At 37.1% G+C, this 12,361-nt stretch overlaps 1 protein-coding gene across 2 annotated transcripts; it reads left to right on the plus strand.

The window, feature by feature from the left end:
- Positions 1 to 483: 483 nt before the first annotated feature.
- Positions 484 to 12,059, plus strand: LOC132159701 (cyclin-T2-like). 2 transcript variants are annotated; one of them, XM_059569277.1, is made up of 9 exons: positions 485 to 692; positions 1,314 to 1,395; positions 1,593 to 1,721; positions 6,178 to 6,238; positions 6,330 to 6,392; positions 6,946 to 6,991; positions 9,114 to 9,277; positions 9,561 to 9,631; positions 9,771 to 12,059. In XM_059569277.1, exons 1-9 carry the CDS (start codon positions 532 to 534, stop codon positions 10,686 to 10,688), a joined length of 1,695 nt encoding a protein of 564 aa, XP_059425260.1. In that variant the 5' UTR covers positions 485 to 531; the 3' UTR covers positions 10,689 to 12,059. The 2 variants fall into 2 exon arrangements, 1 of the variants encoding a protein (XP_059425260.1); XR_009437897.1 differs by lacking the exons at positions 9,561 to 9,631; positions 9,771 to 12,059 and having other exon boundaries at positions 484 to 692; positions 6,946 to 7,291; positions 9,114 to 9,247.
- Positions 12,060 to 12,361: the final 302 nt, after the last annotated feature.

A 12,361-nucleotide genomic window follows, 5' to 3' on the forward strand; every position in this document is an offset into this window, starting at 1 on the left:
AAATATATATTAAATAACTATAAATATAAATAAACTATACATATTACTAATATACATATATAATTCAAATTGTTATCATATACAAATAAAATTGTAAATAAATATTGAATCTTCTAAATAAATAAAAATGTACTATCACAAAACAGCACCATGTTTTAAATAAAACCCCTAATAAATTACTTGAAAAGCTAAAATAATGATATTATAAACCACAACATGAAACATAAACACAATACATTCCCTTGCCTGCATTTACGCCTCAAACACAATTGATAGTGTAGTAAGCATATTTAGCGTAAAAAAAAAATTAATTTTCACGTGATGCTTATTTCATTCAAGATGACAACATGAAAGTGTTTAGTATTTCATGTTTGATCCTCAACTATCTAATGGTTTTAGGCTCCCATCAATAGATTCGGTATGTCACGTGTGTCTCTGCGCGCGCAGTGCCGCCTCCGTCCGCTTCGCGTCGCTGCCGCGCCCTGTGATGTCACGGTGATGTAGACCGCGGTGCGGGCGGAAGCTGGCGGGATGATGGCGGCGGTGCAGCGGGGCTCCAGCAAATGGCTCTTCACCCGAGAACAGCTCGAAAACACGCCGTCCCGCCGCTGCGGAGTCGAGCCCGACCGCGAGCTCTCGTACCGACAGCAAGCCGCCAACCTAGTCCAGGACATGGGCCAGAGATTAAACGTGTATCCTTCACAAAAACTGCGGCGCTGTGAGGCTGTTAGCCGTTAGCAGGTTAGCACGTTGCCGCTTTTGATCAAGCGAGAAATGTGGCGGATCAAATGCGATGTTTCACTGTGTTAAAAATTCACACCAACCGCACAAGTTTTCAATAAATGGCGTGTTAAAAGCGTTATAAAGTGTATCCTAGGGTATAAAGTGAGTAAATGTGTGAATACAGGCGCTCGGATGACAGGAGTTGGGTTTGGTGCCTTAAATTAAATCAGGATTAAATCGATCCTATTATGGTTTCTGCCTGATTTCATATGGTTTAAATGATAACAGTTGGGTTTTGTGTGCCTTTTAGGGCTTAAAGAGCGATTTAGAGGTGACTGGTGTAAGATAATAACTAAACCCGATGTTGTGTTATTGACTATAAATGTGTCTTTTTATGATTTTAGTCTTTTGATTACGGTTTATTATTCACTGCAGTTCCTATATTAGTGTGATTTTGGACTATAAACTGGTTTAATGTGATTTTGAGTTAAAGTTTAGAAGATTATGATTTATGAGTATGGTATTTGTGGATTATATTACACATATAATAGCTTGTTTTGCAGTGTTTTTATTCCTTGATGAAACTGCAGATCCCAGCTCACGATTAACACCGCAATCGTCTATATGCACCGGTTTTACATGCTTAATTCCTTTACTAAGTTCCATAGAAATGTGAGTATGCATTTTTTTAATTAATTGGTTATGATTTGATCATGTATGTGTTTGTTGACCCAGTAATAATGCTCAAGATCTTTCAGGATTTCACTCTGTTTTTAATTGGCAGGACTAGACCCATACGTAACCCTGTTGTTTATTCATTTTTTGTGTTGTCTTTAAAGGTATAATAATCATTTTCTGTCTTCAATCAGATAATTTCTCCCACCATACTCTTTCTGGCCGCGAAAGTGGAAGAACAACCACGGAAACTTGAACACGTTATTAAAGTAGCACATGCTTGCCTGAACCCTCACGACCCGCCGCTGGACACCAAGAGCAATGTGAGTGTGGGGGCTTACGTATGAAGGGATTTTTTTTTGTTGCAAAACAACTGAGCGTCTGTGATGGCGGAATTTGTGTCTGTAGAGAATAGTCACAGACAAAAGTTGCAAACTAGGAGATTTTCTTTGTTTGTTCCTCTTCCACAAACACAACAGTTACACCTTCTCGAATCCTTCACTGCAGGTGCACAAATCTTATTCCACGAATCACAAATTAAGAAAATCGTGTGCTTGCCTGTTGTGCTACTACAAGCATTTCAATGCCCAGTTTTCCCCAGTGTTAACTATGCAAATGACAAATAAATGCCTCTTGACTCTACTATTGCTGCAGTGAATATGGTGCAAAACACATTTACACATCTGCATAAAAAAAATGTACAAAAAATTTTGTACATGAATCGCAATGCAGTATGTGAATTCTTGCAATGAGATTTGCACACTTTTAGAATGTTTTCTAACACGTGTATGTGTGTGTGTGTATATATATACATATATATATATATATATATATATATATACATTTTTTTTTCTTGGATGGTTTTCTAGCACAAACACGAGTGCATAACGACAACAGCTTGAATTTGCTGCGATAAGTCTCAAACCTTTTTTCGCTTGCAAAAGACAAATTTTGCTCTTCCTTTTGCACCATATCTGTGTGAAATATGGCGCAAAAGTGATTTGTGCATCTGTAGAGGCTGTGGCGGGTGCCTGTCAGCAGGGAGGAATAAAAATGCATCTTCTGGAGCTGACAGCGGCAACCAATAAAAGGACAGTTTATTTCTTTTTCTGACATCCCTCACCGCTATACTGTACATTTGTTTATAGTTTAAATATTAAATGAGTTTAGCTCCAACCCTCATAAAACCTTCTAGTAATCCTAAATGAACTAGCTAGAGGTGTGTTTTATTAGGGTTAAAGCTGAGCTGCACAGTGGCCCTCCAGTACAGAGTTTGCCCATCCCTGCTTCACCTCACAAAGAGACTTTATAAAAGATTAACTCGTTCATTAAATATATTATTATGAGTGTGTCATATACAAGATGATAAAATATATTTGTTAATATATTTAAATTAACAAATGTGCAGTGTTACAGTGAGTGATTTCAGGAAAAGAAAGAAAATGTACATTTATTGGTATCGGGAATGTTATTATTATAATTTTTTTTCTTCCTGCTCGTTCGGGTGCCAATTGATAAGCACCTTAACTACACTGTAAAGAGATTGCTGTAAATTTTACAGTAGCTGGATGTATTATTCCTTTATTTTTATTTAAAGTATTCCTGTATTGTCAGTTTAAGTAGTGTTCAATTTATTTTTCATTTTATATCTGTATAAAACAATCCTATTGTGGTACAACACAATAACTCATTAGCATTTGTCTTTTATAATATTATTTTTAATTGTTGAACAATTTCTTTTTAAAAATACTTAATGTACTAGCTGGAAAAAAGAGCATCACCTCAGTCCCCTGGGGACTTTGTATCTGTAGCATGGCAAAACAGGTTTACAGAAATATATAATGCAGTAAAAATCCAGAAATAAAAGAAAATCATTAATTTTGGCAAAGCTGACAAGCTCTCTGATAAGAAACACCACGAGAGGATTCAGGCTGATGCTTTTTCCTTGCATCCTCTCTCCTGAATTTCATCTGATCTGTGACTCTGAATGGCATTTGGTGCCACCAGGGTTGAGTCTCGAAATGAACCTGCAAGAACAAAATATATATATATTTAAAATAAGTGTTTACAGAATTTACCCCAACTGTCAGACTTTGTGCTGTATGTTTTGTGACATAAAATAACACTATAATACTATCTGAATGCACCTTCAAGGATGTTAGGCAGATTATTCCAGAGTTTGGGAGCTAAATAGGAAAAGGATCTGCCTTTTCCTGCCTTGATTTTGATATTCTAGGTATTATCAAATTGCCATTTTTTTGAAAATGCAGCTGATGTGGAGGACTATAGTGGAGGAGGAGTTTTTTACTGTGAACTGTGACTTGCTTAATAATGTGGAATAACCTCTTTAAGTAGGGTTTCCATTTACCTAAGGAGACCTGGAAAACTAATGACCAAACCAGTCTGAGATTGATACTAGTTACCTGAAATGATGAGAAAAATAACACAAACAAAAATCAGACTCTTTATTGTTCCTAAATCCTATTGATGTGTCACTTGCATAATAATTTGGAACATGGTGTATGTATGTGTGTGTGTGTGGATGGAGTTGGGCAGTTATATTTAAGAATGAAGTTGAGCATCACTAGATTGATGGATTATAAATATAAAAATATTCCTCTGTTTTTGTGAGAATTCAAGCAGTCTAAGTGTAGGAGCATTTATAATGAATGTTAACAGGGTTCTTTTTGATTGTTTATTGTATTTAAGAAATAGACTTTTGAAATGTGTAAAACATGATTAAATGTTAAAAACATGATTTATTAAAAATGCAAAGCTAAAATAATACCTACAAAAAAATAAACAATTTTAATTTAAAAATGTTTATTTATTAATACTTTTAGTACATTGACAGCTTATGGAAATACTTTTTTGCCTCATCACGCACAAAGAGGTTAGTAGAATTAATAATGAAAGTAAAAAAAAAAGAAAACTAAACTTCCCTCAATGTTTCATGGGATAGTTTACCCAAAAATGAAAATTGTCATTAATTACTCACACTTGTGTCGTTCCAAACCAAGACCTTTTGTCAATGTCAGTTTTATTTATATAGCACTATTAAACACAACCATTGGTTGACCAATGTGCTGAACAACAACAATACAAAATAATACAATAAAACAATATGGTAGAAATTTCTCAGTTACAAAACGGTGAACCAAAAAGTTTAGGTAAGTTTTCATCATAGATTTAGAAACCGATAGTGAAGGTGCAGATCTAATACAGAGGGGCAGGGTATTCCACAATCTAGGGGGCAGCTACCGAGAATGCGGTCTCCCTTGCATTTCAGCCTCGATTTAGGCATGCATAATAATCTCTGGTTGGATGACCAGAGAGACAAGAAGGGTCGATGTTCAGTCAATAAGTCAGAAAGGTAAGGTAGGGGCCAGACCGTTTAATGATTTAAACACTAAAAGAAGAATTTTTAAATTAACTCGATAGCACAAGGGTAGCCAATGTAGAGACCATAAAACCAGTGTAAAATGCTCCTGTTCCTTAGAGCACGTTAAAAGCCTAGCAGCTATCTGCAAGCGAGACAGTGCTGACTGACTAATCCCTACATACAGCGAATTGCAGTAGTCCAATCTAGATGTAATAAAAGCATGAATTACTTTTTCGAAAGTTCTACTATATAGCTTCGACTACTAGCGAAAGTTAAACCCATTCTGAGAGAAACCGGATTTAACCACTGAATTTATCTGTCAAATTTTAGACCATCAAAGATAACACCCAGATTTTTTACCCTAGGCTTCACAGATGAGGTTACTTTAGGTGCACTAAGAGAATCCTATGGACCAAACACTATTATTTCAGTTTTACCCTCATTAAAATTTTAAGACAACCAGGCTTTCACATCAGACAGACAAGATATAAGTGCTTCAAAACCATTTGAACTCTGTTTTAAGGGCAGACAGATTTTGAGTATCTGACAATGTAAATGTAAATGACAGACCATGCTTCCTAAAAATAGAACCCAAAGGGAACATATATAGTGAATGAACAATGAATAGGAGCTAGAATGGAGCCCTGGGGAACACCACACGACAAAGAAGCTACCTCTGAAGAGGGTTCACCAATGTTAACTCTGAAACTTCGATTTGAAAGATAAGAGTTAAACCATTCAAGAGCATTTCCTTTTATGCCTATATTGGGGTGGGCGATATGATCAAAATCTCTTACACAGAAACAAGAGACAGCGCACGCATATAGCTCTGTTGTTTGTGTTTCAATGGCCTAAAATCAGTTGTTTTAAACTGCAGTGCTTAAAAATGGATGCAAACATTAAGTTTTCATGACCACGCGCAATGCAACGTGACGTGAACGTGTGCTTGCTGTTATTCACGCTTCTGTCTGCATCCCCGAGTAATGCATGTAAGACTGCCGTCATTCAAATAATGAAAAAGTATTGTTGTAATGTATTTTGCGGCACCACGAAATAAACGATAGAGCATAATATGAAATGGTAGACTTGTAATTCCATCCATCTGATATATATCGCTCAGCCCTATGCCTATACAGTGTTTCAAGCAAGCAAGCAGGATGGCATGGTCCAGTGTCAAAAGCAGCACTCAAGTCGAGTACTAGCCCAGCATGATCCTCAGTCACCAATTAATAAAATATCATTTAAAACCTTCAGAAGTGTGGTCTCAGTCGAGTGGTGTTCGACTGAGAACACCTTTATTGGGTGAACTATCTAATAATATACATTATAAACAAAAAAATGAAATTGATTGGCTGTCATCACCTGTAGTGACCAGGTGTGATTGTGTTGATCCACAGGCGTACCTCCAGCAGGCTCAAGAGCTGGTGCTGTTGGAGACCATAGTGCTGCAGACGCTTGGTAAGTTACAGAATCTGCTAATAAATCTGTGCTTTATGAAAGCTGAAGTCCCGTGAAGATGAGTCCTGTCTAACCAGTGATTTTGTTTCAGGGTTTGAGATCACTATAGATCATCCACACACAGATGTGGTGAGATGTTCCCAGCTAGTGCGAGGTAGATGCTTCCAACTTTTGCTCTTAGTCTTTCTTCATCTTTCACTCTCTTTTTTCTTTTTCTGGGCCCACAACTATTTTCAAAATTGATCGGAAATGTTTCTTAAGCAGCGATTCGGCATATTAGAATGATTTCTGAAGGATCACGTGACACTGGAGACTGGAGTAATGATGCTGAAAATTCAGCTTTGGACAAAATTACATTTTAAAATATTAGAGTAGGAATGTTATTTATATTTGTAATAATATTTCAAAATATTACTGTTTTTAATTTTAGACGCTCAGAGCTCTCTGGCAAAAACGAAAGGCACATAAACAGCGTGCAGAACACTAACTGCCAACTAAAAACAATAAAAAAAAGGCATCTCTTCCTGCAAAAAATGTGTTCTGTGTGATCAGGGCCTAAATGGTTATTTATTAAAATATTGCACTTCCGATTTTTTTTTTGAGAGGGGGGGGGGGGGGGGGTAACCTGATACCTTTTTAATGGAAAAAAAATTGTCAAAATGAATTGCACTTTAATCCACCATTGTCTCTCTCCTTTCTCCCCTCAGCGAGCAAGGACTTGGCCCAGACCTCCTATTTCATGGCTACCAACAGGTTGTTACCCTGACCCCTATTTGTTGCACTGCCATGGCACCCTATGACTTCCTATTAGGCAGGGTTCTCCTTCCTGTGTCCAACGCCCTCTCGCGCCTGGGCAGGGTGTTATGCTCCGGCCCGGCGCAGTGCGGTGTAATGTACGGAGGGCTTGCTGTTGGCGCAGAAGGTTGAATACACAGCCTGGAGTGTAGAGGTGCTAATAGAGTTATCTTGATTGAGAGTGCATAGGTCAATAACTCAATTGGTAGCCTGAATATCAGCTCAGAGTTCAAAGGTGTAAAGTTAGAGATTGTCATGGTAAGTACCAGAGATTGCTTTCTTTTTCATGTTTCTTTTTGGTCAATTTTTTTTTTATCCAATTTATTTATTTTATACATAATTGATATTTTGTTTTGTGGCTTGACAATTATTTGGTTTTGTTGGTTTTTAAATGAATAGCTCACAAAATGAAACTTTTCAGAAAATGTTCTCACCCTCAGGTCATCCTAGATATAGACCGGTTTTGTTTTCTTCATTTGAACAGATTTGTAGAAATGTAGCATTACATTACTTTCTCACTAATGAATCCTCGGCAGTCAATGGGTGCCGTCAGAATGAGAGTCCAAATAGATGATAAAAACATCTGTTGAAAGTGAAAAGCTGTGTTTAAAAGAAAGAAATCGATCATTAAGATGTTTTAACCTTAAACTGTTGCTCCCAACTGTAATAATCCATAATATTGCTTTCTCCAGTGGAAAGAAAAATCAGTTTGCAAAAAGAAACTTCATTCTAATGCTCATTAAATTAGGATTAGCCACGCTTAAGCAAACGATTAACTACTCTAATAAGAGCATTCATTTAAATCCGACCTTCAAATTATAATATTTAATAATATTCACAACTGAACTATTTGTGGCAGCATATATATGCAGATTCATTCTCTGCAAGCAAGAGTTGGGACAGAGAGAAGTTTCCCCAGTAACGGCTGTAATTAAATAAGTGCTGCACTCACATATGCTGCTCAGGAATTACAGGCAAGATGAAATGGAAATGACATCCATAATTTTCTGAAGACAGTTGAATTCCTTCAGAAATACAGTGATAGAAAAACACCCCGGGTTTTGATAATGTGGCGGGTGCCACAAATAAATAATTGTGTGGGAAACACATTGAAACTTACCTGCATTAACTCTTTCATTTGATCTGGGTGTCTTGTCTTTTAAATGTTTTGTTAGTGGTGTAGATTACTTGTGGATTATTATGTTTTCATCACCTATTTGGAATCTCATACTGACAGCACCCATTTACTGCAGAGGATCCATTGGTGAGAAAGTGATGTAATGCTACATTTCTCCAAATCTGTTTTGGTGAAGAAACAAACCTCCACATCTTGGATGGCCTGAGAGGGGCTACATTTTCAGGAAATTTGAGTTTCTGCATGAGCTATTCCTTTAAGCGCTATTTAATATTTACTTCATTTTAAAACCATTTTCTCCAGTATTCTAATTACCTCCTTTGCTTACTTCTTCCGGCACACTATTATTACTTCAGCTTCCTTTTTTGAAATCTGTACTGCATCCTTTGTGTTAGCAACCTGAATCTTTAACCAATCAGGTGTAGTCTCATTAGCCAACCTAAAACAACTCGATTGATTGCATTGAAGTCTCATCTTCTGTTCTCACCGATTTAGTGACTAAAAGTTCATTTCAAGCCAGTAAGATGACTTTGAGCCGGTTTGGTCGTTAACACAGCAGGAAGTTGAGTTGCTGTTAATGCCCACTTGCTGAGAGGGAGCAATTTCGAGAAATGAATAGGGATTCAGAAAACCCGGCATTGGTGTTGCTTACACTAATGCCACACTTTAAATGTTAATTGAGCTGACTTGTATTTTATTGATTGAATCTGTTTCATAAATTACATACAATTTTGTTTTCCAGTTGACCAGACAAAGAACGCTCTTGCACACACACACCTGACTGGATGATCAGCTTTGACATAATCATGATCATTCTGATGAACTAAGAAGAATGGAAATGAATTTAGGATTATGAAGTTAGGATCTTAGGAAGCGTTTCTCATGTCTTCTGTTTTGTAATGGACTGTTTTCTTTGTGTTTTCTCTGTTGTTGTCTCTCTTGCAGTCTGCACCTGACTACCTTCTGCCTGCAGCACAAACCCACAGTGGTGGCATGTGTCTGTATTCACCTGGCCTGCAAGTGGTCCAATTGGGAGATTCCTGTCTCTTCAGATGGGAAACATTGGTGGGAATATGTAGATCCAGCTGTGACTCTGCAGCTGCTTGATGGTTAGTCTAACACAACCTTTTTACATTTTTTTAATCATATTATACTTATCTAAAAAAAAAATAACAATTAAAAAATTGCTTAATTATCATTGTTTATAGTTAAAGGGAAAATACAGTGATTTTTTTATTTATTTATTTATTTTTTTTTTTTTATAATTTGCTAGGCAAATGTATCTTTCTCGAGGGAATGCATTTTAAACTAAAATTTTTGTCAATTAATTGTTGCACTTAGATTTTTGAATATGAATACTCTGTATATTTTGTATCTTCTCTGTTTCTGTAGACCTGACTCACGAGTTTCTCCAGATCTTGGAAAAAACACCAAACAGATTAAAAAGAATCAGAAACTGGCGGGTATGTATAAATACTTTTGTTTGTATGGAAAAAAATTACACCAATTTAAATATCATTATAGATCTTTGTGATAAACATTTTAATAGGAAGCAGTCAAGTAGTGGACTAATTTTAATGTTTATTTTTGTTTTCATTTTAGGCCAGTCAAGCTGCCAAGAAACCAAAACTCGACAACCAATCTTTAGACGGTTCCTTCCAGTCAACTCTGAGCCAGGACACTTCATTGATGGGGAGCATGTGTGACTTCAAAGTGGGCATGTATTCAGAACCATCAACCTCTTTCCCATTGGATGGTGCATCGCTGTCACTCAATGGCCTGTCGAACCTGCAGAGTTCTGCTTTCAGTTTTCCTGCACCAATTTCCCAGAGCGCAGATGCATTTCTCGCACTCCAGGGGGCGCAGGCAAGCAAACACGGACACGCCACGGCAACTCTCGCCCCTCAGAAACTCACTCTAGAGAAATACCGTGAAAAACACGCAGGTGAATTAGAGCAAAGACGCAGACACGAAGAGGGGGAAAGTGACCAGCTTCGAAAACACGGACATTTATCGTCCGAACCGTCTACGTCAATCAGGGTGAAGTATTCCCAACAGCAGGTACCGGAGCGATCATTAAAGAGTGGGTCACTAAAACGGCGCCACCCTTCCTCATTGGAAAACGGGTCTGCTAGTCAAGAAGAGCTGAAAATGAAGATCAAGGTTTCGTCTGAAAGTAGTAGTGGTAAGAGCCGTCACAGTCCTCGCTCGAGCCGCGAGAAACATCGCGAACATTCGTCGCACAAAATGGCGAGACACGAGTCGTCACACTCACACGGTAGCCACCACAATCACCACCATTCATCCAAATCTCACCGATCTTCCAAGAGCCACTCCTCCTCTGCCTCAGTATCTGTCAATCAACCTATAGGCCACGCCCAGTTAACGAAGATTGACAGGAGGCTGGGGGAGGGGCAGAGTTCTGAGCCCAATGCTGCTTTAATAAATAACGGTCCACACATGGATTATGAAGACACTTTTAATATGCTTGATTCCCTATTAAATGCACACAACTTCTAAACTAGCGGAAAAACAGACGTTTTTACATAAAACGTACGATTTTCGTTCTTGAGCTAATTTTATGCAAGAATCACTCATCCGTTATATGTCATAGTCTTTTTGATTTAATCATGTTTTATCACTGAATCAAAAAAAAAAACTACAAAGTGAAGGTTGTAACAGCGTTTTAGTGTAAACGTGTAAACTACATGTGCAAATTTACGATTTTAAAACCTCAGAGTCGTAGAGCTTGCTATAGAGACTGCGAAATGCCTCCGGCAATTTTAACCAGTTTTAGTTGGAAAAACGCAATGTGATAAAGTGAATATTTGTATGTTCTTAATGCTTGATTCACAGTTTTTTTTTTAGTTTTTCGTTTATCAAAGGGATGAAAATAGAAATGTGTGACTGTTTACAAAAGGAAGGTGCAGATATCTGTTCACTGTTATTTGTATCAATATATCTATATCTAATTATATTTCACGAATGCTCAGGTTTGGAGTTTCCTAAAGGTGAAAAATGTCAGCCAAAATGTAACTTCGCAAAATTATAGCTGAAATTTCGCAAAAATGCCTGTACACAGAATCCATTATATTGCTTTCCATATATCGTAAATCTTAATGTACTGTAACGTTGCCTGTAATATGTTGTTACCCTCTGTTAGAAAGCTGAACCGATGACGACATCATGCCCAGGGTCCTTTGCGTAGTTAACGTTGTGTTTTAGGATTTTGAAGACCTTATGCTTGTACTTTTATTTTTTTGAGACTTAACAATAGTGGAAAGCAAAATGGCTTTTCAGCAAGAAGAAAGTAGGTATTTTTTTCTGTTTAGTGCGCAAAGCTTGAATGGTCAAGATCGCATCCCAGAATTCTCAGCTGATCTGTTCTGTTCACCGTGGTGTACGTCGAGCCTTAAAACTGTCCGATAGAGATTTTAGCAGGTTGTGCCTGTCTGTCCCATTTCCTATGATCTCAGTATTTAAGATTTAATTTCTGTTCCCGTCTTCTCCCCGCACTGGCTGCTGATTCTGACTGGTTAATAAGTGGGCTGCCATTCAAACAAACCAGCAGTCAACATTCTTTTCTCTGTTCGGTGCTCTTAAAACCGCTTTAAGAGCATTTTGAAGGTTTTGGATGTGGATTACAAGGAGAAACTCACTCTAGATGTGGCCTAGACTCCTGTTGTGCTGTTGTAACCTCCTTTCACCAGATACCAAAGGTTTGTGCCTCAATGTTTGCCCACCGTTGGAACTGTATTAAATTTTTAGGTTTCCGTCTTTATTTTATTTTATTTGGAATGCCACAGTTCTTTATTATAGAATTAGATCTGAGTCTGTATGGATGATGTTTTGGATTGTCTAATAAACATCCAAGAAAATTGCTCAACAAAATGCGTTGTCTTATTACTGTTTAAATGGTTGTAAAGTTTCAATTAATACCTTTTTATTGTAAATTGATGTTCATCTGTTAAAGCTCATTTTAAATTTAATAACTCAAACTAAATTGCTTATCAAAAATGTCTTAATTGTTCTAAATATATTAAAATATGCATATTTATAACTATTTTATTATGCATTCTTAGTCAGTTAGTGATAGTCTGATTAGGCCAATATTCTAGGCTAATATTACATATTCTTTTAAGTAATTCAAACTAAATTGAAAGTAAACCTGGTATCAAAACTACTGAAGTTTA

The sequence above is a fragment of the Carassius carassius genome, chromosome 16 (assembly GCF_963082965.1).
Source record: "Carassius carassius chromosome 16, fCarCar2.1, whole genome shotgun sequence".
Classification (NCBI taxonomy): Eukaryota; Metazoa; Chordata; class Actinopteri; order Cypriniformes; family Cyprinidae; genus Carassius; species Carassius carassius.